Here is a 23,532-nt window from a genome sequence, read left to right as displayed (position 1 = left end):
GTCTCCTTTGTGTCAGTGAAATCAATGTAATGTGATGTGTCATACTATGTATAGGAGGCTATGTGAGGTTCCAAAATCACTAACGACCTACTTACCGCCAAAGCTACCGGACAATACTCTGTACTCCTCCTTCTAGACCTGTCCTCTGCTTTCGACACAGTTGACCACTGCCTCTTACTACAGATCCTCTCCTCCTTTGGCATCAAATACCTCGCCCTATCCTGGATCGCCTCGTACCTTTCCAACCGCACATTCAGCGTCTCCCACTCCCACACTACCTCCTCATCCCACCCTCTCTCTGTTGGAGTCCCCCAAGGCTCTGTTCTAGGACCCCTACTCTTCTCAATCTATACACTTGGCTTGGGACAACTCATAAAGTCCCATGGATTCCAGTACCACCTCTATGCTGATGACACTCAGATCTACCTCTCTGGCCCAGACGTCACCGCTCTGCTGTCCAGAATCCCAGAGTGCCTATCAGCCATATCCTCCTTCTTCTCCTCTCGCTTCCTCAAACTCAATGTGGACAAATCTGAACTCATCTTTCCTCCATCCCACAGATCTTCCTTACCTATCTATCGCAATCAATGACATCATGCTTTCCCCCGTACCAGAAGTCCGCTGCCTCGGAGTAACCTTCGACTCTGCCCTGTCCTACAAACCGCACATCCAAGCTCTTTCCACCTCCTGTCGCCTCCAGCTCAAAAATATCTCCAGAATCCGTCCTTTCCTCAACCTTCAATCTACTAAAATGCTTGTGCATGCCCTCATCATCTCCCGCCTTGACTACTGCAACATCCTTTTCTGTGGCCTCCCTGCTAACACCCTTGCACCTCTCCAGTACATCCTTAACTCTGCTGCCCGACTAATCCATCTCTCTCCTCGCTACTCCTCCGCTTCCCCCCTCTGCAAATCTCTTCACTGGCTCCCATTCCCTCAGCGTATCCAGTTCAAATTACTAATACTGACCTACAAAGCCATCCATAACCTGTCTCCTCCATATATCTCTGAACTAATCTCCCGATATCTTCCCTCACGTAATCTCCGGTCCTCCCAAGACCTCCTTCTCTCCTCCACACTTATCCGCTCCTCACCCAACCACCTCCAAGACTTCTCCTGAATATCCCCCATCCTCTGGAACTCTCTGCCCTAACACGTCCGACTATCAACCACACTCGGATCCTTCAGACGGAACCTGAAAACTCATCTCTTCAGGAAAGCCTACAGCCTGCACTGACCCCGTTGCCACCTCATCACTACCGAAGCTACCGCCTCACCAACACTGGAGCTCCTGCAACCCCCAACCTACTGTCTCCTTCCCCATAATCCTGCAGAATGTAAGCCCGCAAGGGCAGGGTCCTCGCCCCTCTGTATCAGTCTGTCATTGTTAGTTTGTTTACTGTAAGTGATATCTGTAACTTGTATGTAACCCCTTCTCATGTACAGCACCATGGAATCAATGGTGCTATATAAATTAATAATAATAATAATAATAATAATGATGATGTCACTACAACGCAACTGCTATGCGGAGCATCATTGCACACAGAAAAGACTGGAGCAGTGTGACTGGTGAATGGGAGCAAGGTAAGTATGTGTCTTATTTTTTATGTGTTTTAGTGTGTGTGAGATGTGTGTCAACATACTGTATATAGGAGGCTATGTGCGGGCTTATACTGTATATAGGAGGCTATGTGCGGGTTTATATTGTATATAGGAGGGCTATGTGAGGTGTCATACTATGTATAGGAGGCTATGTGAGGTTCCATACAGTATATAGGAGGGCTATGTGAGGTGTCACACTGTATATAGGAGGCTATGTAAGGTGTCATACTATATATAGGAGGCTATGTGAGGTGTCACACTGTATATAGGAGGGCTATGTGAGGTTCCATACTGTATATAGGAGGGCTATGTGAGGTTTCATACTGTATATGGAAGGCTAAGTGGGAACTCGTTATATATAGGAGGCTATGTGGTTGCTCATTCTGTGTATAGGAGGGCTTTGTGGGGGCTCATACTGTATATAGGAGGGCTATGTAGGGGCTCATACTGTATATAGGAGGGCTATGTGGGGGCTCATACTGTATAGAGTAGGGCTATGTAGGGTTCATACTGTATATAGGCTATAGGGGCTCATACTGTATTTAGGAGGCTATGTGGGAGCTCAAACTGTATATAGGTGGTTATGTGGGGTTCATACTGTATATAGGAGGCTATGTGGGGGCTCATACTGCATATAGAAAGCTGTGGGGCTCATACTGTATATATGAGGCTATGTGGAGGTTCATACTGTATATAGGAGGGTTTTGTGGGAGCTCATACTATATATAGGAGGCTATTTGAGGTCTCATAATGTATATAAATAGGAGGCTATGTGTGGGCTCATACTGTATATAGAAGGCTATGTGGGGGCTCATACTGTATATAGGAGACTATGTGGGGGCTTACAATGTATATAGGAGGGCCATGTGGTAGACTCATACTGTATATAGCAGAGGTGTCAAACTGCATTCCTCGAGGGCCGCCAACAGGTCATGTTTTCAGGATTTCCTTAGCATTCCACAAGGTGCTGGAATCATTCTGTGCAGGTCATTAAATTATCACCTGTGCAATACAAGGAAATCCTGAAAACATGACCTGTTGGCGGCCCTCGAGGAATGCAGTTTGACACCTCTGGTATATAGGAGGCAATGTGGGGAGTTGTACTCTATATAGGGTGGAGTCAGCATACTTAATTCTGCTCAATGTTAAATGACAATATTAATATAAAATAATAATACTAATATTGAGCAGAATTAATTTCCGCCTGTTGGCTCTGCCTTTACATAAGTCACAGTCTCTTATTCCACAGATAAGTTAATTGCCCACCTCTGGCCTGGATATATCTCTTATCCTACCTGAATGTAATTACACATCTGTATAGTGAAGTCATCTCGTGAGTTCTCCAGGATCAGTGTTGCTCCCATGTGAGCAGTGGTGTTGTGCAGGTCCAGTATTACATCATAAGCGTCTTTACTACCTTTTGGTCCGAATAAGGAATTGATTTTTTGTGCTTGTGTAATTTCATATGGTATTTTTCCTGTATGGTCATTGCTGCAAAATAAGAAATGTTTCTCATCTAAAACGAATATAAATCTGCCTATACACAGAACTTATGCATTATAATTTCAATATAAAAGTGACATTTATTTATTTTTTTAAATCTCTGCCCGGCATCACGAGTGCCTCCACTGCTTACTATAATTCAGGCCATTGCAGGACCTAGTAAGCAGCAGGGGGCAATGATGCCAGGCAGAGAATTGATGTGGCAGGTTGGAACACTGCCATAGTCTGACCGCCACAGAGAACCAAACTGGACACCGGACGAGGGTTGCGAAAATCATTTGGTTCATCCCTTGTCAGGCTACTAGATTGATGTGTGACTACAGAGCTGCACCAAACACTGAGCTCAGTGGCCCTACAGATGTAGATGGCCTTAGCCTTCATGCAATCAGACACATCTCTTCATGCTGTCACTAGTCTTCTGTCACACACATCTTATGCTTCCTCCTGTCACGGCTTAGGTACTGGGATACATCCTACTGACTGACAACTTTTCATTCTGCAGCTCAAAGAGACAATTCTTTTGACCATTAGAATGTTAGTATCCTGAGTGTATAGAAGTGCTGGACAATTCCCCACAGGAACATTCCTGGCAATGACACAAAGTCTACTCAGCTCATGCCAAGAACAGACCCCAGGAACATCAAACAGGATGACTCCGCACAACCCACAAACAACTTTGAGAGAAAGTGAAGAGAAATGTTCTGTCCTCAGCACTGGAAGACCTGCTGCTAAATGTTGCACTAAGGACATTTTCACCCGTTCCTATATGGAAGCCAAAGTTACACGTGAAGGTTTTGGCAGTTTTTTTAATCAAAGTCTGAAGTAGATCCAAAAATAAGTATGGCGGCAACGTATGGACACAGGCTTTAAAAAAAATAAAGTGATGAACAACCACACATCAAGAGCTGCATCTAATAATGAGAGGGATGGTGGTTATGTATTTCTAGACATTCCGTGCAAGCCAACCACCTAGGTTGGGCTGTGTGGAGAAAGTGGAAGATATTATTAATGCCTGTAGGAAATTCGGGTTTGCACCACAGTAGAAGATATTTTGAGGTTCTGAAAGAAAAGCCAAACTTTTTCCTCATTACTTTAGCTATCCTAAATATTATTGAATGTTTAAGCGTGAGAGGCAGGGAGGCAAGGTGAGAGTGAAGGAGTCCTGTTAAATTAAAGGGGTGAAAAAAATCTGACTCTAACAAAGTCTAGGTGTGTCTTATGTATCCAACCTATTCTTGGTCTTTGGAGGCCATAATCTTGCTTAGATAAATCCCGGAGAGCTTTCCTCTCGATAAGAATTGACGAAAGGCTTTATTGAACGTTTTCACATCAGTTAACGTAGTATAAATAACAACAGGAGAGTTTGTAATTGATGGGAACGGAGCTTTTTCACCTGGTTCTGAGGAGCTCTTTCTAGAATGGTTTGGGAATGCAAATGCTTGACATCCTCTCCATTCATCGACTATGAGACTGACAGATAAAGCCAAGTACACCACCTCACTATTCTCTCAATAGTCCAATAGACAATGCATTGAGTGAAGATCAAGTATGCGTACCTCTGCTCCATTCAAGGTGAGTTTCTGAAGAACCAGGTTCAAGAGCTGAGTTTTTAGGATCACTGAGAGTACCAACAGTCGGACGATCAGCAAGTTATAGGAGAAGGGAATCAGTAAGTTATAGGAGAAGGGATTACTATATATTTAACAAGGTTATGTTATGTGTGACATTTATAGCATATCTGTAGGATCTACCATCATTGTTCAATAGATGCAGACCCCACCGCTGGCTCACTTGATTTGCATGGGAATTCTCAAAATTGCTAAGCACAGTCAATCTGCTATCTTTGGACGACATATTATTATTATACATTTTTATAGCGCCATTTATTCCATGGCGCTTTACATGTGAAGGGGGCAAATTTAGACAAGTAAATAAACATGAGTAAAATAAGGCACACACAAGTACAGGAGTAGAGAGGACCCTGCCCGCGAGGGCTCACAGTCTACAGGGGATGGGTGAGGATACACTAGGAGGGGGTAGAGCTGGTCATGCGGAGGTTCAGTAGACTGGGGATCACTGCAGGCTGTAGGCTTGTCGGAAGAGCTGAGTCTTCAGGTTTTTTTTGAAAGGTTTCTATGGTAGGCGAGAGTCTGACGTGTTGGGGTAGAGAGTTCCTGAGTATAGGAGAAGTCTTGGATGCGGTTGTGGGAGGAAGAAATAAGAGGGGAGTAGAGAAGGAGATCATGAGAGGAACGAAGGTTGCGTGTAGGTAGGTAACGGGAGACCATATCACAGATGTATGGAGGAGTCAGGTTGTGAATGGCTTTGTATGTCATTGTTAGTGTTTTGAACTGTATCCTCTGGGCAATAGGAAGCCAAGACATATGTGACCATTCTAGATGCAGCGTAATACAATAACATTTTAAGAATCGTTTTTAAGCTTAAAACAGATAATTGCTCAAGATTAAAAACATTTAGATCTGATAACCTCACCTGGCACTAACCTAGCAATTATCATTTTGGCCAAACTGAAACCACTGTCCATTACGGTGCGGGTACAGACCGCGATGCACGGACTGGCATTGGGTCTCTTAACCCTAATTCCACAGCCCTATAGGCATCCATGACACAGAGTTGGGGTCAGGAGACCTGCAGCCAGGCCATGCATCGCAGTCTGTACTCTGTATATGGATATCTGACTTGGGCTTTAGTCGCAGAGATAATCAGACTGTACAGAGATGCATAGTCGCTGCTTCCTCTACCATCCAAACCAACTTATATTCTACTATATATTAAAAATACAAGAGAAAGTTTTCTTACCTAAGACTTTCACTGTCAAAAACTCTGTTCAGGTCAGTGTCAATATATCTAACGCATTTCTCCACAGCTTTTGGGTTGGTAATAAATGGTCTCACCTCCATACCCGGTTTGGTAATTTCCCCTCCATGTTTTAACCAGTGTTTAACTAGTAAAACTCCGGATAACTCATTTCCATGTGTGCCCCCAAATATAGCCACTTTGCGTATGGCATTGAGAGTACTGCTTGCGGCCATGTTGACAGCTGAAATGTATAAAAAAAAAAAAAAGACAAATGTCAGTAGAGGCCAAAACAGAAGGTGTGGATGCATTTTCATAAATTAATTCTTCCAATTCAATTCATTATATATTAGATAAAGCATAGCACAAGAGATTTAAATGAGAAATTCCATTCTAGTTGCATACTCATCCAATGGTTGGCTGGTTGGGGCCAACCTCCATCTGATGTGTATGGAGTTCTTCAGGCTTTGCCCACACAGCGTTTTTTAAGGTGGATAAATCCGACAAGTTTTTCATGGGATATTTTTTCGGGAAATGCTCCTTTCTTGAGCCGTTCTTAGAAAAGCATTTATTTTCCTGAAGGTGAAGAATTTTGGAAGACGATTTTTCCTGAATCCTTTTTCCCGCCACTTGATACGATTGATTTCGCTCCAAAGTAGTCATAGACTCCCCCCCCCCCCCCCCCGCCCTCCTCCAGCAGATTTTTAGGGGAAAAGAAGTAAAAACAACCTATATAAACAGTAGAGAGGATTTATGGCTGGAAAGAAATAGGTAATTTTCAAAGCATTTTTGAGGAAGATTTTGGAGTAGATCTGCTCTGGGAACGCAGCGGAGGAGTGCTACCTCACATGACAGACACTCTTCTGCTTTTTAGGCCACAGTTCTGCATTTCTCAGACCAGTCACGACTACAAACTGCTGATGTGACTGGGTCCGTGCGCTCGGCTCAGCTGTATACTAGGTGGGTGCAGGAGCATTAATCCATCAGATCGAACGATCATTTTATACGGATGGGTGCTGTCTGAGTAAAGATGGGATAGCACACCGACCAATGTAAGTCAATATGGCTGTTCAGATTACAGGTTTTTCAGACAAACCAATTGTCTGTATGAACAACAACAACAAAAATTGCAGCATGCAATTGTCTTATTGTCTTGTGTATATCGGATGAGGCTTGCGTATATAAGTCTATTGGTGCACAAAAAAAAGTAAAAAAAATAAAATAATTGAATCCCATACGGATCATCTGTACAGCATCCAATTTTACAGATACTGTACATTGCCATTATTAATTAGGAAACTATTTGATCAGGAACATTTGAAAACATTGATGTATAAATATATATATCACACAGACGTAAAATATGGACCCTCGGACAAAATATGGATGAAAATCTTGCAAGTTTTCTATGAAGTTTTTCATAGGGACGTCTGATCGCTGTCTAAAACTAGCACTGTCAGATCCGCAAAACAGACGACTTTCAGTGGTCTTTTTGTCGCCCAAGAATGAAGAAGTATTGTACAAAGACGATAATTAAATGATGCAAAAGCATCAATAATAATCACAATTATATAATACTGTAATCATCGTGAACGGCTTATAAAAGACAGGTAGAATTGTCCGTATATCTTACCTGCAGCAGCACGCGAAATGCTTCTTGTCCTGCTATTTCTGCTCTTTCATTGCTTCCCAGCTTTATCTTGACGTTACTTTCTTGCCCTTTTGTACCGGAGTTTTCAAGGGGCGATTGGACTTCGCGACTTTTCCACTGAACAGTAACTTTCTTCACAAATGAATATTGTACGGTGGTTAAAGAAAAACAAAGAACAGTGAACACAGTGACACTACAACCTAACCCGAGCGTCCTCCGGAGATGCAGGCGCTTGGGTGTGCACACACAAAGGAGGGGTCCTGTAACAGACCCCAGGGCTAGATTGTACACAGCTGTAAAACTTTACTCTCAGTCAAATTTTCTACAAGATTCTTGAGGTCGAGCGACACATCTCAGGCCTTATGTTCCTGCCGCTGATTTGTCACACAAAAACAAAGAGAGAAAAGTAGAAGAAAGCAAGTCTTGTTTCACTTCCTACACCCCAAGCACATAGCAAGGAAGCTCAGTAATGTGACTAACAACCGCTGCCACTTGTCAGCTCTGTGTGTTCTATCCCTCATTAATCTATTCTTAACCTGATCACTCGCTCTATGCAAGAAACCACCAGAGAAGAAGCGTCACCTACCTTATAGGAGAGTCTGAGAACAGGAACAGACCATAAAGTCTCCTACAATCTGGGACAGCCCTGCAGATGAGCAAGCTCAGAGCCAGCAGACTGATCTGCTGAGTACACAGCTCCAGTACATGAACTTGTCTCAGGTCACCGCTCAGATCAGATTCTTGTACTTAACCACTGAACCAGAAAACATAACCGACCTCTGATGAACCCATTCTTATATACTAGGAACCATATGTGCAGCAGCTAATGGATGGTCATCGTAGCAATGGTTGCAGGTGCCCAACATTTCTGGAGACTTAAGTCCCTCCTTTGACCCTCTCAGAAACTAGCGATGGGTCGTTTGCAAACAATCTGGTACAAAGAATCCGGCTCACTAGTCTGACTGATGGGAGAGACACAGTCTCTGAATAAAATGACAATATCCTAAGTCGTATTGCACGACTCGTTAAAGGGTTGATTGCGACTTGTAGGATCGCTACTTCCAATAGGTGGCGCTATAGAGTTAAGTCCTCTTTTTTTCAGCAGACGCAATTTGCATATTTAATGTTCAACAGATGAGACCCTGCCAATACTGCCGAAACCCCACCCAGCAATTTAATTGGCTCGCTGTAGAACGGAGGGGTTTCTGTTGCGAGTGGGCAGGGTATTGGCTGCAGTGATTTTTTCTTAAAGGGAATCTGTCAGCAAGTTTTTGCTATGTAAGGCTACTTTCACACTAGCATCGGGCACTGCACGTCGCAATGCGTCGTTGTGGAGAAAAAACGCATCCTGCAAAGTTGCCCGCAGGATGCGTTTTTTTCTCCATAGACTTTTATTAGCGACACAGTGCCACACGTTGCAACCGTCGTGCGACGGTTGCGTCGTGTTATGGCGGACCGTCGGCACAAAAAAAGTTACATGCAACATTTTTTTGCACGTCGTTTCTGCCATTTTCAACCACGCATGCGCGGCTGAAACTCCGCCCCCTTCTCCCCAGACCTTGCAATGGGGCAGCGGAAGCGTCGTAAGACTGCTTCCGCTGCCCACGTTGGGCATTTTTTTCACAGTATGCGTCGGTACGTCGGACTGACGCAGCGCGACGGCCTCGTACCGACGCTAGTGTGAGAGCAGCCTAAAGCTGAGAATAAAATGAGATAGGGGTTAAATCGCTGAACTGAAACATGTGTCACATATCCGGCTGTGTGCTGTTGTTTACTTTCACCTTGTGATTAACATTAACAGTGACTATCAGGCACCCAGGAAATTGGCCGACTCTGCCCCTTCTGGGATAAGCACCTCACTGTCTATAGAGAGAGCCTGGTGTGGGCGGGGTTAGCTTCCATGGCTCTGCTTCATGCTAAATCTAAAAACTTTGATTGTGTCAAAACAGTTGCACCTAGTAAATTAAGTGATACATCGTTGGATTCAGGGTCTCTTTGCCTACATTATGCTGCTCTCTTATGAGGTAGAAAAAAATCTGCTGACAGATTCCTTCTATGATACACTGTGTTCATATGTGAAAATATATTTCATAGGAATCGGTTTGGGATCCCAAAGAGGCTGCTCTTTTGGTGAGTGGACTCAAATGATTTAGTTCCCAAAAAAGAGATGGGTTGCCCATTAGTAACAGGAACCACCTTTCTTCCAGGGAATCCCCATGGTCCACCTGGTGTTTAAATAAACCCCCTTCCTTTCAGCATAGGAGTCCCAAAAACACATGCACAAGCTCAGAAACACTTAATTTACTCAAGCTGTTTTGGGACTCCAGTTTCCATGATAGATGGGGAGCCCATCAGAAAATGACCTATTGTTTAAATTAGGTTTATGTGTTACATGTAGTTTATAAAGATTTTTGGTAATCTTTCTTTTAATTTCACAATTTGTATTAAAAAACTAAATGTGATTTTAAGTCAAATTCTCCCAGTCCTTTGAGGAAGAGTTTTCAGCAGTCTCATTATCAGTGTAACGCTGGTGGATGTGAACTCACTGCACCATAGGCCGGGCTTACCCTGGAGGGGCACAACTAAATGAGTACCTGGTGTTCACTAGAGCCTCTGGTGGTGAGGTTAGGCTTGGCCGCAGTTAGTAGCCAGGTGCCACTCTGAGGCAGTCCCTGGTACTGCGGCAGCTGACAGAAGAGTCAGAGGCATGGGTAGCGATATGGAGAGGTGAGACAGAAGCGAAGTCAGATGGTCTGGGGTTGGGGCAGGCTGCACAGGATCAGAAAGCATAACAGAGGTCAGGAGTGGAGAGGTCAACCAGGATAGGTAAACAGGTCAGGACGTTAATGGGAAGCTGGATACAGGCGGTTGCAAACACTGACACTAATAAAGCAGAAACCACTTTCAAGCAAGGGATAGAGGAAGGAGCTGCCTTAAATAGAGCCTTTTCACATGAGATAGGACATGGAGCCAAATCTCTGCAGGACACAACAGGGTAAATTCCTGCAGAGACCGATCAAGCCCTCTTAAGACTAGATGGATTCCTCATGCAGCAGCAACAGCAACAGCAACACAGAGCTGTACAAGCAGAAACAAGTTCATCGGCACAGCCTGCCGTGAGGAGAAACTGTGCGGTGATTGGGGCGGCGTTGAGGTTATGTAGCGGTGCCTGAACGACACCACCAGGCAGGACTGAAATACAGTACAGCAGACGAGGAGGCAGAAACAAAACACCAGCTTTATTGAAAGACAGAGGATTATATGCCTGAAAATAAGACTAACAGTTATTGTAATGATTACAGCAATAATACCTAGAAGGAGAGCTAGCTAGAATGTGTCACACAAGCTGTGCTCCAGCTATGGCAATGCAAAGTTCAATACAAACAGTATAAACAATTTCTACTTATTACTCTCTTCTAACTTCTTACCTGTTCTACACCCTAACACAGTTAAACACCAGTGACTCACTGCCAATTCTGTAGAGCTTGGAAGAAAGTCAGGTAGCTGCTGCTTGGTCCTGATGTAGTGGCTCCTGATGTAGTTTGTTGTGTTGAGCTCTTCCTTCAAGATAAGTGATCCCTCTTCTTCTGAATCCAGGCAAGTCTCCTTCCCACTTTCAATGTTGAGAGATTATTGGTACCACAGTAGTTTCCTCTCTCAGGTTACAGATGCTCAGGGAGGACTACCTGGCTGGGCGATGCGGCTCTTTCTTTCTGACACAGTCCTGGTGTTCTATCATGCTGTAACCTTTCACCAACGTCTCCCTTGAAGCCATTAGTTAATTTAACAGTCTCTTGTTGTTAGGACACACTTATTGTCCTGCTTGTCTCTCACAGGCACAAGGCTCCCTCTTTACCTCCCGAACCAACACTTCCTGCTTCTGCTTCAGGGGAGAAAGGACTAGTCCAAGTGCACACAAATCAGAGAGGAGAATTGTCCCTTAAAGTCACAGTGTAATCCAGCTGTCCCCCTACATTCCTCCCCACTTAAAGCTGGCCATGCTCACCCTTGCTGTATAGTCCAGGGAGAATAATAAAGGACTCTATGCAACTCTTTACACGGCAGTGGCCCACTGTCCACAGTACATACAGGCGGACCAAATGAACTGATCAACATTGTATCTATTTGGTGGAACCCCTGCATTAAGCCTACTGGATCTCCAGAGGTGTTGACTATATTCAATTGGAACAGTAACAGTAAGACCATCCTCTTCAGCATAAAGATCAGTCAGAGTCTGAGGTTCCTCTCCTCTGCAAATTGGCAATGGTTCTGTGTCAGGAACGTCAGCATCCACAGACTGGGGACCTTCCGCAATCTCAGGACCACCAGTCTTCACTACAGTCACTGTCAGGGAAAGCTAGCCTTGATGAAGGAATGGGAGGAACCGCCCTAGGGACAGATCTGGGATCTTCAGACCGGAATGGCCGTAACATATACCTGTGTATAGTTCTCAGATCATTGGGATACACTCTCTTGATCACTTTGTATGGTTACATCTCCCAACGTTCACTTAGCTTGCCCTTGGGACATCTTTCCCACGACAACACCCGGTCTCTAGGCTGGAGCGGAACTTTCTGAATTGGAGGCTGACAGTTATAAGTATTTTCTTGTAACCATTGGCCTGCTAGCCAGCGGATGTTTTGGAACCACCGCCGCTGATATTCTTTCACCCGTGAAGTGGTAGACATTCAAATAGATCCTCTGGCTGTTGCAGATTTAGTTTGACAATTTCTCGGCCTGCTCTACAAAACTATACCATGTACGGGGTATAACCCATGGTGGTGTGGTCACCCTTGACAGACCATTGGCGTTGTTTTCCGTGGTAGAGCTGTAGTGGATCGAGAAGTCAAATATTGCAAGATGAGCTACCCGACGCTGTTCCAGGGCTACCAGCTTGGCAGTGTCCAGATGGGTCAGCAGATTGTTGTCAGTCCACACAAGGCTCTTGTCCCCTGTCAGGTATTCCGCAAACTTCTCTGTCATAGCCCACACCAGGGTAAGGAGTTCCAGCCCGGAATGAGGTGTAGTTGTGAGAGTTTTGCTCCCTATCCCATAGGGACCTACTGGCATAGGCGATAACCAGTTTGTGCCTGACCTGTATATGCGAATGGACTGCCCTGCGTCAATAGAGACTGCCATCAGTGTATAAGAGGAATGGCCTATCAAAATCTGTGTAAGCCAGGATGTCAGGGCATCTTTCAGAGACTGGAAGGCCTCTTTCTGCTTCTGTACCCAGGATATGCTTTAATTCTTGGGTACCCCAGCTGTTCCTCTTAGCAGCTTGATCAGGGGGTCCGCTATTTTCGCATAGTCTTTGATGAACCGCCGATAGCACCCTGCCAATGCAAGAAAGGCTTTAAACTCCTGCAAGGTTCTGGGTGCTGGTCATTTTTGTATCACAGCTACTTTGTCTTGGGAAGGCAGTACTCCATCCTAGGAGACCTTATGGACCAGGTTACTCGAACTCCTTCTTGAAAAGAAGGCATTTCTTTACTAATCTTTAGCTTTTCCTTCAGGCATGAGCCTGCAATCACCTGAGTACCTGCCCAAGTCTGCTCAGGTGTTCCTGAAAGGTACCGCAGTACACAATTATATTGTTCAGATATATCAGAGTTGCTTCAAAGTTGAGGTCACCCAGGCACTTCTCCATCAGTCACTGGAACGTACACTATGCATTGGATAGATCAAATGGCATTCTGTTAAATTCAAACAGTTTAATGGCAGTATGTTTTTGCCTTGTCTTTTTCTGCCACCGGTACCTGCTAGTACCTGCTAGCTAGATCCAGAGTGGAGAAGTTTTAGCCTTCCCTAGGGTCATCAAGGACTCTTCAATGTGAGTCAGGGCAGAGGTATATCTAGGATTTCTTACACCCGTTGCAAGAATTCAATTTGGTTCCCCCCAGGACGTATGCGATTTGTACACTTAGTCATGTACCCACAAGCTCCTCTCCCTACTGCTCTCAATGTTCAGTGAAAAACTGAGAGAAGCAGGAAGAGAAGCTCATTGTCACTGGACCATAAGTATGAAAGTCGCATTTGAGTGAAGTGTCCATGTGATGACTACTGGAACCTGCAGAGCTGAATCTTGACATCGCAGGCTTCTGAATTCTCACAACTAATGCACTGCACGCTTTTAGGATGCTCCCTTGCCGGTGGGCTGTCATGTCAGCACAAGCATGTGATTTGTATACTTCTGACCACATTCCGACTAGACGTGCCCGGCCTCGCTCAGTTCTTTTTCATTTAGTGAGGCCACACATGTCTAGTCAGCACGTGACCGCATGTATGTAAATCACCAACATGAGAGAATCCTGACAGCGTGCAGAGCGCACTGTGTGAATTCAGAAGTCTGCAGTCACAAAGAATGACTGCAGACTCATTACACACCTGGACATTTCCTTTAATGCTCCTAACAAATAAAAACATGAGAATTAGTTAGTATTAAAAATAATATTTACATCCAGGTACCTTATAGATGTTGTCATCTCTGGAGCCGTTCTTTTTCTTTTCTTCATCTTGTCCAGACCCCGTGATGAGTTTTTGCATCCACAGCTCGTCTCTGCAGACTTCCATTTTCTCTGCTCTTTTGCAGAAAATCTCCACATGATGCCCTTAAAGACAGAAGTGTCATTATAATGCTCCTGAATAAAAAATTGCCCCTCACTATATTGTCTGCACAAAATATGACCCCCACACTGTCCCTCTTATGGTACATGCTCTTCACACTGACCTCTTCTTTCCATACCGACCCCCCTCTTCACACTGTCCTCTCACACTGTGTCCCCCCTATAGGGCCTAGTCTCTATGCTATACTCTGTCATCACACTCCCCCTCCTTGGTATACTGTACCCTCCTGGCTGTACCATTACACTGTCTCCCCATGCTACGCCCCCACTACTCAGTCTCTATTCTGTGCCCAATAACTTGCCTCCCCCCATACTGTTTCCTCATACTATTCCCCTCCCTCCTCATACTGTTTCCTCTCACATCCCCCGTTCACCATACTGTCTTCTCATATATTTACCCCTCCCTTTCTATACTGCTTGCTCACCTGACTCCCCATACTGTGTCTGCACACGTCCCATCACCCTCATACATGTTTCCTCATACATGCCCCCATTCCCCCATACTGTTTTCTCATACATGCCCCTCATTCCCCCATACTGTTTCCTCATACATGCCCCCATCTCCCCGTTTGCTCTTCATTTGGTGTCCTCAAATCTCCCCATACATTAAATCCCCATCCCCACTACAAATCTCCCCACACACAATAAATAACCCCATCTCCACTCCAAATCTCCCCACACAGATTAAATCCCCCATCCCCACTCCAAATCTCCCCCCCACACATTAAACACCCCCATCCCCATTCCAATTCTCCCCACACACAATAAATCCCCCCATTCCCCACAGCCCCTCATCAACCACCTCCTTGTCACCCCACAGCCCCTAATCACCCCCATAGCCCCTCATCACCCCCCATAGCCCCTCATCATCCCCCACACAGCCCCTCATCTTCCCTTATTCCTCACACAGGCCCTCATCATCCCCCACCCCACACAGCCTCTCATCATCCCCCATTCCCCACACAGCCCCCCATTCCCCACAGCCCCTCATCATCCCCCCATTCCCCACACAGGCCCTCATCATCCACCACATGGCCTCTCATTAATCCCCCATTCCCCACACAGCCCCTCATTCCCCACACAGCTTCTCATCAATCCCACACTCAGCCCCTCATTCCCCACACAGCTCTTCATCATCCCCCATTCCCCACACAGCCCCTCATCATCCCCCTTTCTCCCCACACAGCCCCTCATCATCCCCCATTCCCTACACAGCACTTCATCACCCCCCTCTCCCCACAGCTCTGTTTCTGCGGGCCTCACCCTTCAGGGCAGCCACTCCAAATCTCCACTTTCCAACCATTTAACCCATTCAGGAGAGGAACACATAGCCTAGTAGGTAATGCCATGTGTTCCCTGTTGTGAATTCCGTTCTCGGGCTCCCTCCTGTGGTCATGAGTGGTATTGTGTGAGTTCTGTTCTTGGGCTCCCTCTGGTGGCCTTTAGTGCTTACTGCGGGTCTGTAGCTGGAATCCAGCTGCCTCGTTTTCTGCTAGTCTGGCCTCTATTTAACTCCACCTAGACCTTCACTTTTTGCCTGCTGTCGTTGTATTCAGTACTGGTTCTGATCTCTCTGGACTTTCCTTGTGACCTGTCTCCTCCTGAGAAGCTAAGTCTTGCTAGTTCATGTTTGCTCATTATTTCCTTGAAAATGTTTCTCTGTATATGATGAGTTCTGTCCAGCTTGCTTATATGTAATATTCTCGCTTGCTGGAAGTTCTGGGGTGCAGAGTTGCGCCAATCACTTCGTGAGTCGGTGTGGGGGTTCTTGTAATCTCTGCGTGGATTATTTTTGATAGCATTTTATACTGACCGCACAGATCCCTTGCTGTCTTCTGTCTATTTAGTGTTAGCAGGCCTCATTTGCTAAAAAACCTGTTTTCATTTCTACGTTTGTGTTTTCCCCTTAACTCACCGTTATTATTTGTGGGGGATTTGGTATGGCTGTCTTCTCGTTTCGTTCCTATGAAGGTTTCCTCTCCTAAGTTCAAGCCTCGTTTCATCGGTCCTTATAAGATTTTAGAAATCCTTAACCCTGTGTCATTTAGTTTGGACCTCCCAGCATCGTTTGCCATTCATAATGTGTTCCATAGGTCATTATTGCGGAGGTATGTGGTGCCTGTGGTTCCTTCTCTTGATCCTCCTGCTCCGGTGTTGGTTGAGGGAGAATTGGAGTATGTGGTGGAGAAGATCTTGGATTCTCGTATTTTGAGACGGAAGCTTCAGTACTTGGTTAAGTGGAAGGGCTATGGTCAGGAGGATAATTCCTGGGTTGTCGCCTCTGATGTCCATGCGGCTGATTTGGTTCGTGCCTTTCATCTGGCTCGTCCGGATCGGCCTGGGGGCTCTGGTGAGGGTTCGGTGACCCCTCCTCAAGGGGGGGGTACTGTTGTGAATTCCGTTCTCGGGCTCCCTCCTGTGGTCATGAGTGGTATTGTGTGAGTTCTGTTCTTGGGCTCCCTCTGGTGGCCTTTAGTGCTTACTGCGGGTCTGTAGCTGGAATCCAGCTGCCTCGTTTTCTGCTAGTCTGGCCTCTATTTAACTCCACCTAGACCTTCACTTTTTGCCTGCTGTCGTTGTATTCAGTACTGGTTCTGATCTCTCTGGACTTTCCTTGTGACCTGTCTCCTCCTGAGAAGCTAAGTCTTGCTAGTTCATGTTTGCTCATTATTTCCTTGAAAATGTTTCTCTGTATATGATGAGTTCTGTCCAGCTTGCTTATATGTAATATTCTCGCTTGCTGGAAGTTCTGGGGTGCAGAGTTGCGCCCCTCACATCGTGAGTCGGTGTGGGGGTTCTTGTAATCTCTGCGTGGATTATTTTTGATAGCATTTTATACTGACCGCACAGATCCCTTGCTGTCTTCTGTCTATTTAGTGTTAGCGGGCCTCATTTGCTAAAAAACCTGTTTTCATTTCTACGTTTGTGTTTTCCCCTTAACTCACCGTTATTATTTGTGGGGGCTGTTTAAAACTTTGGGGTGATTTCTCTGAGGCAAGTGAGGCTTGCTTTCTCTCTAGGGGTAGCTATTTTCTCAGGCTGTGACGAGGCGTCTAGGATTTTAGGTAACGCTCCACGGCTGCCTATAGTGTGTATTGATAGAATCAGGGTTGCGGTCAGTATAGCTCCCACATCCCCAGAGCTTGTCCTAAGGATTTCTGTTACTTAGCAGGTCAGTTTGCGATCCTTGCCACCAGGATCATAACAGTTCCCCTCCTAAACAGTCCAGGGATCACCACAATATTGTTCACTGTTCCACAATGGCCTCTTCTGGCCACAACCACAAGATTCACTTTGACTATGGCGACTGTCCAATCTTCTGATGCTCTCACACCGGTTGCTTCCTCTGCTGTCAGTGAGCTCTCTCGTACTCTACATTTTTTCAGAAGGTTTTTTTAAAACACACTTGCACCACAGTCTTACAATAGTGTACTCTTTACTTACAGTACATTCAGAAGTCTGCTCGCCTGGCCTTTTGCCCATCTGGTTTTCATCTGCTTTCTTGGCAACTACATCTCCATGTTACTTCAGGAGTCAGTTTATTTTGTCCCTCCCTTGCAGGTCTGTCTCTCTGCCTGTGAGACACTACGGCAGGCTTCTACTCCTCCACGGCTCTTCTCTCACTATGGGTCGCCTCTCTACTTGGGCCATCTCTTCCTCCATTCTTTGCAGGCAGGCACAGCTTCCTCTACCCAGGACAGGCACAGAGACAATTTCCCCTCTGTAACTTGGTGTAATAGATCACTTTGTGTCTCCTATCCATTTACAATTTGTGGACTATATCAGTAGCAGAGCTCCACCTTGCTCTCTGTGAATGACCTTGAATGGTCATAAACAATTTGGTCAGAATTGCCAATCCATCTGTTTTGTTTACTCACAATATGTCGGTTTAGGGAAAGAAGCACCGGCATGTTGGATGTTTGCGTTGTGTATGCCAGTCTTACTGAAGGCACGCTGGAGTAAAATTCGTCAATGAGGTTCATCTTACAAAAACTGTGCGTCTCTGCCAGAAATGTTACTCTAGTTAGGGACCAGAATACATTTTTTTGGTGTCATTTATTCAAGGAAAGTGGTGCAAATGTTGATGGATTTGTTGTCATGCAACACCCAAGCACTGAGCACTATCATAATTTTGCGACATTTCAAGATGTTTTACTCCATAAAACTGTCAAAAGCACCTTGATGAATTAGGCCCTTCTTACATGAAATGACCTGTACCATTGTAACGCCCATCAGGGCCGTGGGGTACTCGGTACCGGGTCCGGTACTTAAAGGGATATGTCATGGCAGCGGCGACACAGTCCGTGGCCCTGGGCGCCCATGTAAAAGGGAAAAAACTTAAAGGGGTTGTTTGAATAAAGTTTGTTCGTGACGCCACCTGTGGTATTCGGTCAGGGATGACTGACAGTGCTTAAAGGGGTCCTCTGGGGTGATGTTGTGGCAGCAGGGATGGTATGGCTTCCCACAGGTGGATGGTGTAGCAAGAAACGGAGGACACAAGCTGCAGCCTCAGGCATCCACAGTACAGGGTACCGGATCACAGGTGCTGGTATGGTCCGACCGGCTTGGAAGCGAATCTGGAATTCCCCCTTACCAGGTGGGGTTGGAAGCCTTCCTTCTAGTGCTGTGTTGTAGTCCCTTGCTACCTTAGGCCTCACACAAGGGCCTCACGTTCTCTCTCTGTCCTCCATACAGGTATGACACTAACCTGCATGACAGGTAACTTGAGCCTTTTTACAGGATCTCTGACCCGGGCTCTATGCGTTACTGTGTCTTCAGGTGTATGGTGGACAGGTGACTTGCAATCCAGCTATCCCACCGGTTTCTGCCGTGGGGCACAGAGTTACCCCCACAACCTCGGTCTTCCTGCTACCCGTATCTGCGCTTCAGCTTGGAAAGAGCCCACTCACAGCTCTCCTCCAGCTCCTTACTCTCCTTTGCTTCTTTTCCCCTTTCACGCTCTCTACAACTTATTCTGCTTTACTTTCTCTCTTTCCAGGAGCTGCAGCATCTCACATGGCTGCACGGCCCCTCCCTTTTTCTTTCTCAGACTCTCTGCCTCAGACTGCTCCAGTCTGCTGTCTGGCACTCACTAACTAACTCCTCCTCCAGACCAGAATATATATCTATATCTAGGGAAGCTCCCCTGAAACCGGGTTCATAGCTCCCCCTTCTGGCCTCGAGTCAGAACAGTGTTGTATGTAATAATAATAATCTTTATTTTTATATAGTGCTAACATATTCCGCAGTGCTTTACAGTTTGCACACATTATCATCGCTGTCCCCGATGGGGCTCACAATCTAAATTCCCTATCTGTATGTCTTTGGAATGTGGGAGGAAACTGGAGAACCCGGAGGAAACCCACGCAAACACGGGGAGAACATTCAAACTCCTTGCAGATGTTGTCCTTGGTGGGATTTGAACTCAGAACTCCAGCGCTGCAAGGCTGCAGTGCTAACCACTGAGCCACCGTGCTGCCCTACCTGATAAAAAGGATCCTTCCTCGCTTCCAAGCATGACATCACTCTCCCCGTGAGGAAAGCAATGCCACTGTAACAACCAGGAACCTGGGGTGTTACACCATCACATGCAATGTTGCATTTGCCATGGAGCCTAAGCCTGTAATAGTGTAGATGTGCAATAGACTAGAGATGTCATCCATGTTTAGGTCCATATCAACTTGCAATCTATGCTTACTTCGTCCATAAGTGTGTTAAAGATTCAGCAATAGATGTTCCATAGCTCCAATCACATTTAGGGTCAGTTCTTTTGCATGCTGCTTGTCATTCAGGTCTTGTAAATAGGCAGAAACTCTATATAGTTCATTTATCTGACTGAATGGAAACCAATTCGTATATATAGTAACTGAGGCCGAGTCACAATGCCTAGTCTGACTTCAGTCATAAGCTTTCTTAACCCCTAACTGAGCTGCTGTAGTGTTGACATGTAATTTCAATTGACATACTGTACATCATGCACAAAATGAAATTATAATAATGAACAGATGATAATACATAAACAAGTGAACAAGTGCACTTAAGGGATTCTGGTTTGGCTTTTAGCCTAAAGGTACCTTCACACTGAACAACTTAACAACGATAACAATAGCGATCCGTGACGTTGCAGCGTCCTGGATAGCGATATCGTTGTGTTTGACACGCAGCAGCGATCAGGATCCTGCTGTGACATCGTTGGTCGGAGCTAGAAGTCCAGCACCTTATTTCGTCGCTGGATCACCCGCTGACATCGCTGAGTCGGCGTGTGTGACGCGGATTCAGCGATGTCTTCACTGGTAACCAGGGTAAACATTGGGTTACTAAGCGCAGGGCCGCGCTTAGTAACCTGATATTTACCCTGGTTACCATTGTAAATGTAAAAAAAACCAAACACTACATACTTACATTCCGGTGTCTGTCGGATCCCCCGGCGTCCGCTTCCCTGCACTGTGTCAGCGCCGGCCGGCCGTAAAGCAGAGCACAGCGGTGACGTCACCGCTCTGCTTTAGGGCCGGCGCTGACACAGTGCAGGGAAGCGGACGTCGGGGGACCCGACAGACACCGGAATGTAAGTATGTAGTGTTTTTTTTTTTTTTTACATTTACACTGGTAACCAGGGTAAACATCGGGTTATTAAGCACGGCACTGGTTACCCCGGGACTTCAACATCGTTGGTCGCTGGAGAGCTGTCTGTGTGACAGCTCTCCAGCGACCACACAGCGACGCTGCAGCGACGCTGCAGCGATCGGCATCGTTGTCTATATCGCTGCAGCGTCGCTTAACGTGACGGTACCTTAAGTCATGCGGCAAAGCTCATTAAAGGGTTGATATTGACTTTTAGGATTGCTATCTCCAATAGGTGGTGCTAGAGTTCTAGTCCTCTTCCTCTCTGAAGAGGCAATTTGCATGTAAGGGTTAACAGTTATTTGCAACCAGTCGATCATGATTGTGGCCACTTACAGATGTATATCTCGTAAACTTATACAGTGGATATAAAAAGTCTAAACACATATCAAGAAGAATCATTTCAGAACTTTGTCCACCTTTAGGGCTTGTGCACACGACCATAAAAATTGGTGAATGCTATCTGTCATTTTGATGGATAGCACTCGTCCCCATGTTATTCAATGAGGCAATTCACATGTCTGATTTTTTCCTCGGACTGGTTCGGTCTGATGCAGCATGCAAGAGTTGCCTCAAATTTTCAGATGGCACTCGGCCATTCATGTCTATTGATCCCTGGAAAATATCGGACATTCTAGTGCAGTCCTATTTTCATGGACACACTGCATGTAGAAGATGAAGAAAGTTGGTTTTTTTCTCCTCAGCAGAGACAATCAGATCACACTCCGAGCAAACTCTAATCAGTGTGTGATGAGCATAATCGGACCGATTTTATCAAATGACAGAAAATTGGTTGTGTGATCCTAGCATCAATGTCACCTATAATCTGAACATTTAAAGTGAAAAAAAAAACAGAAATCTTTTCCGTTGAAAAAAAGATAAAGAAAGTAGTAAAATATTGTGAGTGTGTAAAGAGGTAGAGAATGGTGTTCCACCTCTATCACAACTCCTGATGTGTTATTTGTGTAAAATGTGCTGTATTTTACCGTTATCCTTCTGTAAGCTGCAGTCCCTGTTGGGTAGGACAGGATTAAGGCCACGTTCACACATTCAGTATTTGGTCAGTATTTTACCTCAGTATTTGTAAGACAAAGCCACGCGTGGGTGATAAATACAGAAGTGGTGACGTGTTTCTATTATACTGTTCCTCTGATTGTTCCTCTCCTGGTTTTGGGTTACAAATACTGACCAGACACTGAATGTGTGACCATGACATAAGAAGAACTTCATTGTTGGCAGCGGAATATTTTTAGCAGTTGGGGAAGAGGACGTATGGCCAGGAACTTTGTTAGAAGGGTCTCTGGGGAACGGATAAATGTCAGCCAGGTCTTGGAACCTGTGGGTCCGAGAGAGATGAGTCAGGAAAGCTGGAGACACACGCAGTAAGGTGACAGCCACAGGTGCTTTGTTACGTGGTTCTCGAAAGGTGGTCTGAGGGATAATGATCATGGGAAAAGCTCAGCTAAAGTGTCACTATATTTAGAAAAGCTGAAGATTTCCAACTTGTTCTGCAATGCACCAACTGTGCCCCTGAAAAATGTTTATTGAAGACACGCGAATCTATTGTAACCACGAGAAAGACATCTGCATCTCCTGCTGTCCTTTGTGTACAAGTCAATCTGTCAGTAAAGAGGATTTTATTTTTATGGACTGGTGTGGTTTCCCATTAGTGGGGTCAAGGGGAATCAGGACAGTGCAATGCCCTGCAGATCAGAAGAGCTGGGAGGTGTCCATTATGGTAACATCTCCACACATACACGCTAAAGCAAGACCTCGTTTTTTGTGGGGGTAGCCAGGGCGCAGGATACGAGTACCTCACCCACGGCTACCGGCCAGAGCCCTGTTGCATTTGCATAAATATGAACACATTTAAACTAATACTTTGTTGAAGTTCCCTTTGAATTTATGACAACATTGAGCCTTTTTGGGTAGGATAACATCATCATTGCACATCTAGAATTGGTGATCTTTGCCCACTTTTCCTTGCAGTAGTGCTCAATATCTATCAGGTTATATGAGGGCATTTCCTGTGTACAGGGCCCTCTTCAATTCCGGCCTGGGCTCTGGTTGGGCCATTACAAAACTTGAATCTTCTTTCTGGTGACGCCATTCTTTTGTTGATTTGGAGGTATGCCTAGAATCGCTGTCATGCTGAAATTCCTTTTCAGCTTCAGCTTTTTAGCAGAGGCCTGAAACTTTTGTTGAAAAAATTACTAATATTGGAACTATTCATAATTCCTTCCTCCGTCACTAAAGTGTCACAACTCCCGGGTATTACTGCTGCGGGGAGGGAAGCACCGCAGCAAGGGAGCTGAGAGCAGAACGGTGGGGAACTCACCGGGTAGCAAACAGGACCTGAACCATGTGACAGGGAAGAAGGTGGTCAAGGGCAGCACCAGACGCCGGGTGCAGAGGAGACGATATTCTCTGGAGAGTAGTTAAACGTGCCAAGATCAAAACCAAGAGATAACGAGGTAAGCAAGGGGTGAGATGGAGGGGTAGTCAGAAAAGGAAGCCAAAGGTCAGAAAGCCAGCACAACAAACAAGCAATTGCAAACTGAGCACACACTCAAGGGTCAGACATACAGACTAAACGAAAGTATAGCTGACAGGTAATCCTAGTCTGGAATGAGTATAAATACCCCTCCCAGATCCAAAGAGAGGCCAGGAAAATTAACCCTGAGAGAGCAGGACATAAACTATGTCCTA

At 45.5% G+C, this 23,532-nt stretch overlaps 1 protein-coding gene across 3 annotated transcripts in view; it reads right to left on the bottom strand.

The window, feature by feature from the left end:
* ASPA (aspartoacylase) overlaps positions 1-23,532 on the bottom strand; it is a 47,426-nt gene that overhangs the window by 9,852 nt on the left and 14,042 nt on the right. The window contains exons 1-4 of one of the 3 annotated variants that reach the window (XM_077294220.1): positions 8,163-8,554; positions 7,559-7,708; positions 5,929-6,169; positions 2,901-3,096 (exon numbers count right to left, since the gene is read on the bottom strand). In XM_077294220.1, coding sequence (XP_077150335.1) covers positions 2,901-3,096; positions 5,929-6,161 — 429 coding nt within the window. In that variant the 5' untranslated portion in view covers positions 6,162-6,169; positions 7,559-7,708; positions 8,163-8,554. Of the gene's footprint in view, positions 1-2,900; positions 3,097-5,928; positions 6,170-7,558; positions 8,133-8,162; positions 8,555-23,532 lie in introns of those variants that run through there. The other 2 variants (XM_077294221.1, XM_077294219.1) reach the window with 2 other exon arrangements.

Source organism: Ranitomeya variabilis, chromosome 3 (assembly GCF_051348905.1).
Source record: "Ranitomeya variabilis isolate aRanVar5 chromosome 3, aRanVar5.hap1, whole genome shotgun sequence".
NCBI classification, from domain to species: domain Eukaryota; kingdom Metazoa; phylum Chordata; class Amphibia; order Anura; family Dendrobatidae; genus Ranitomeya; species Ranitomeya variabilis.
This window is presented reverse-complemented; position numbering and strand designations above follow the sequence as displayed.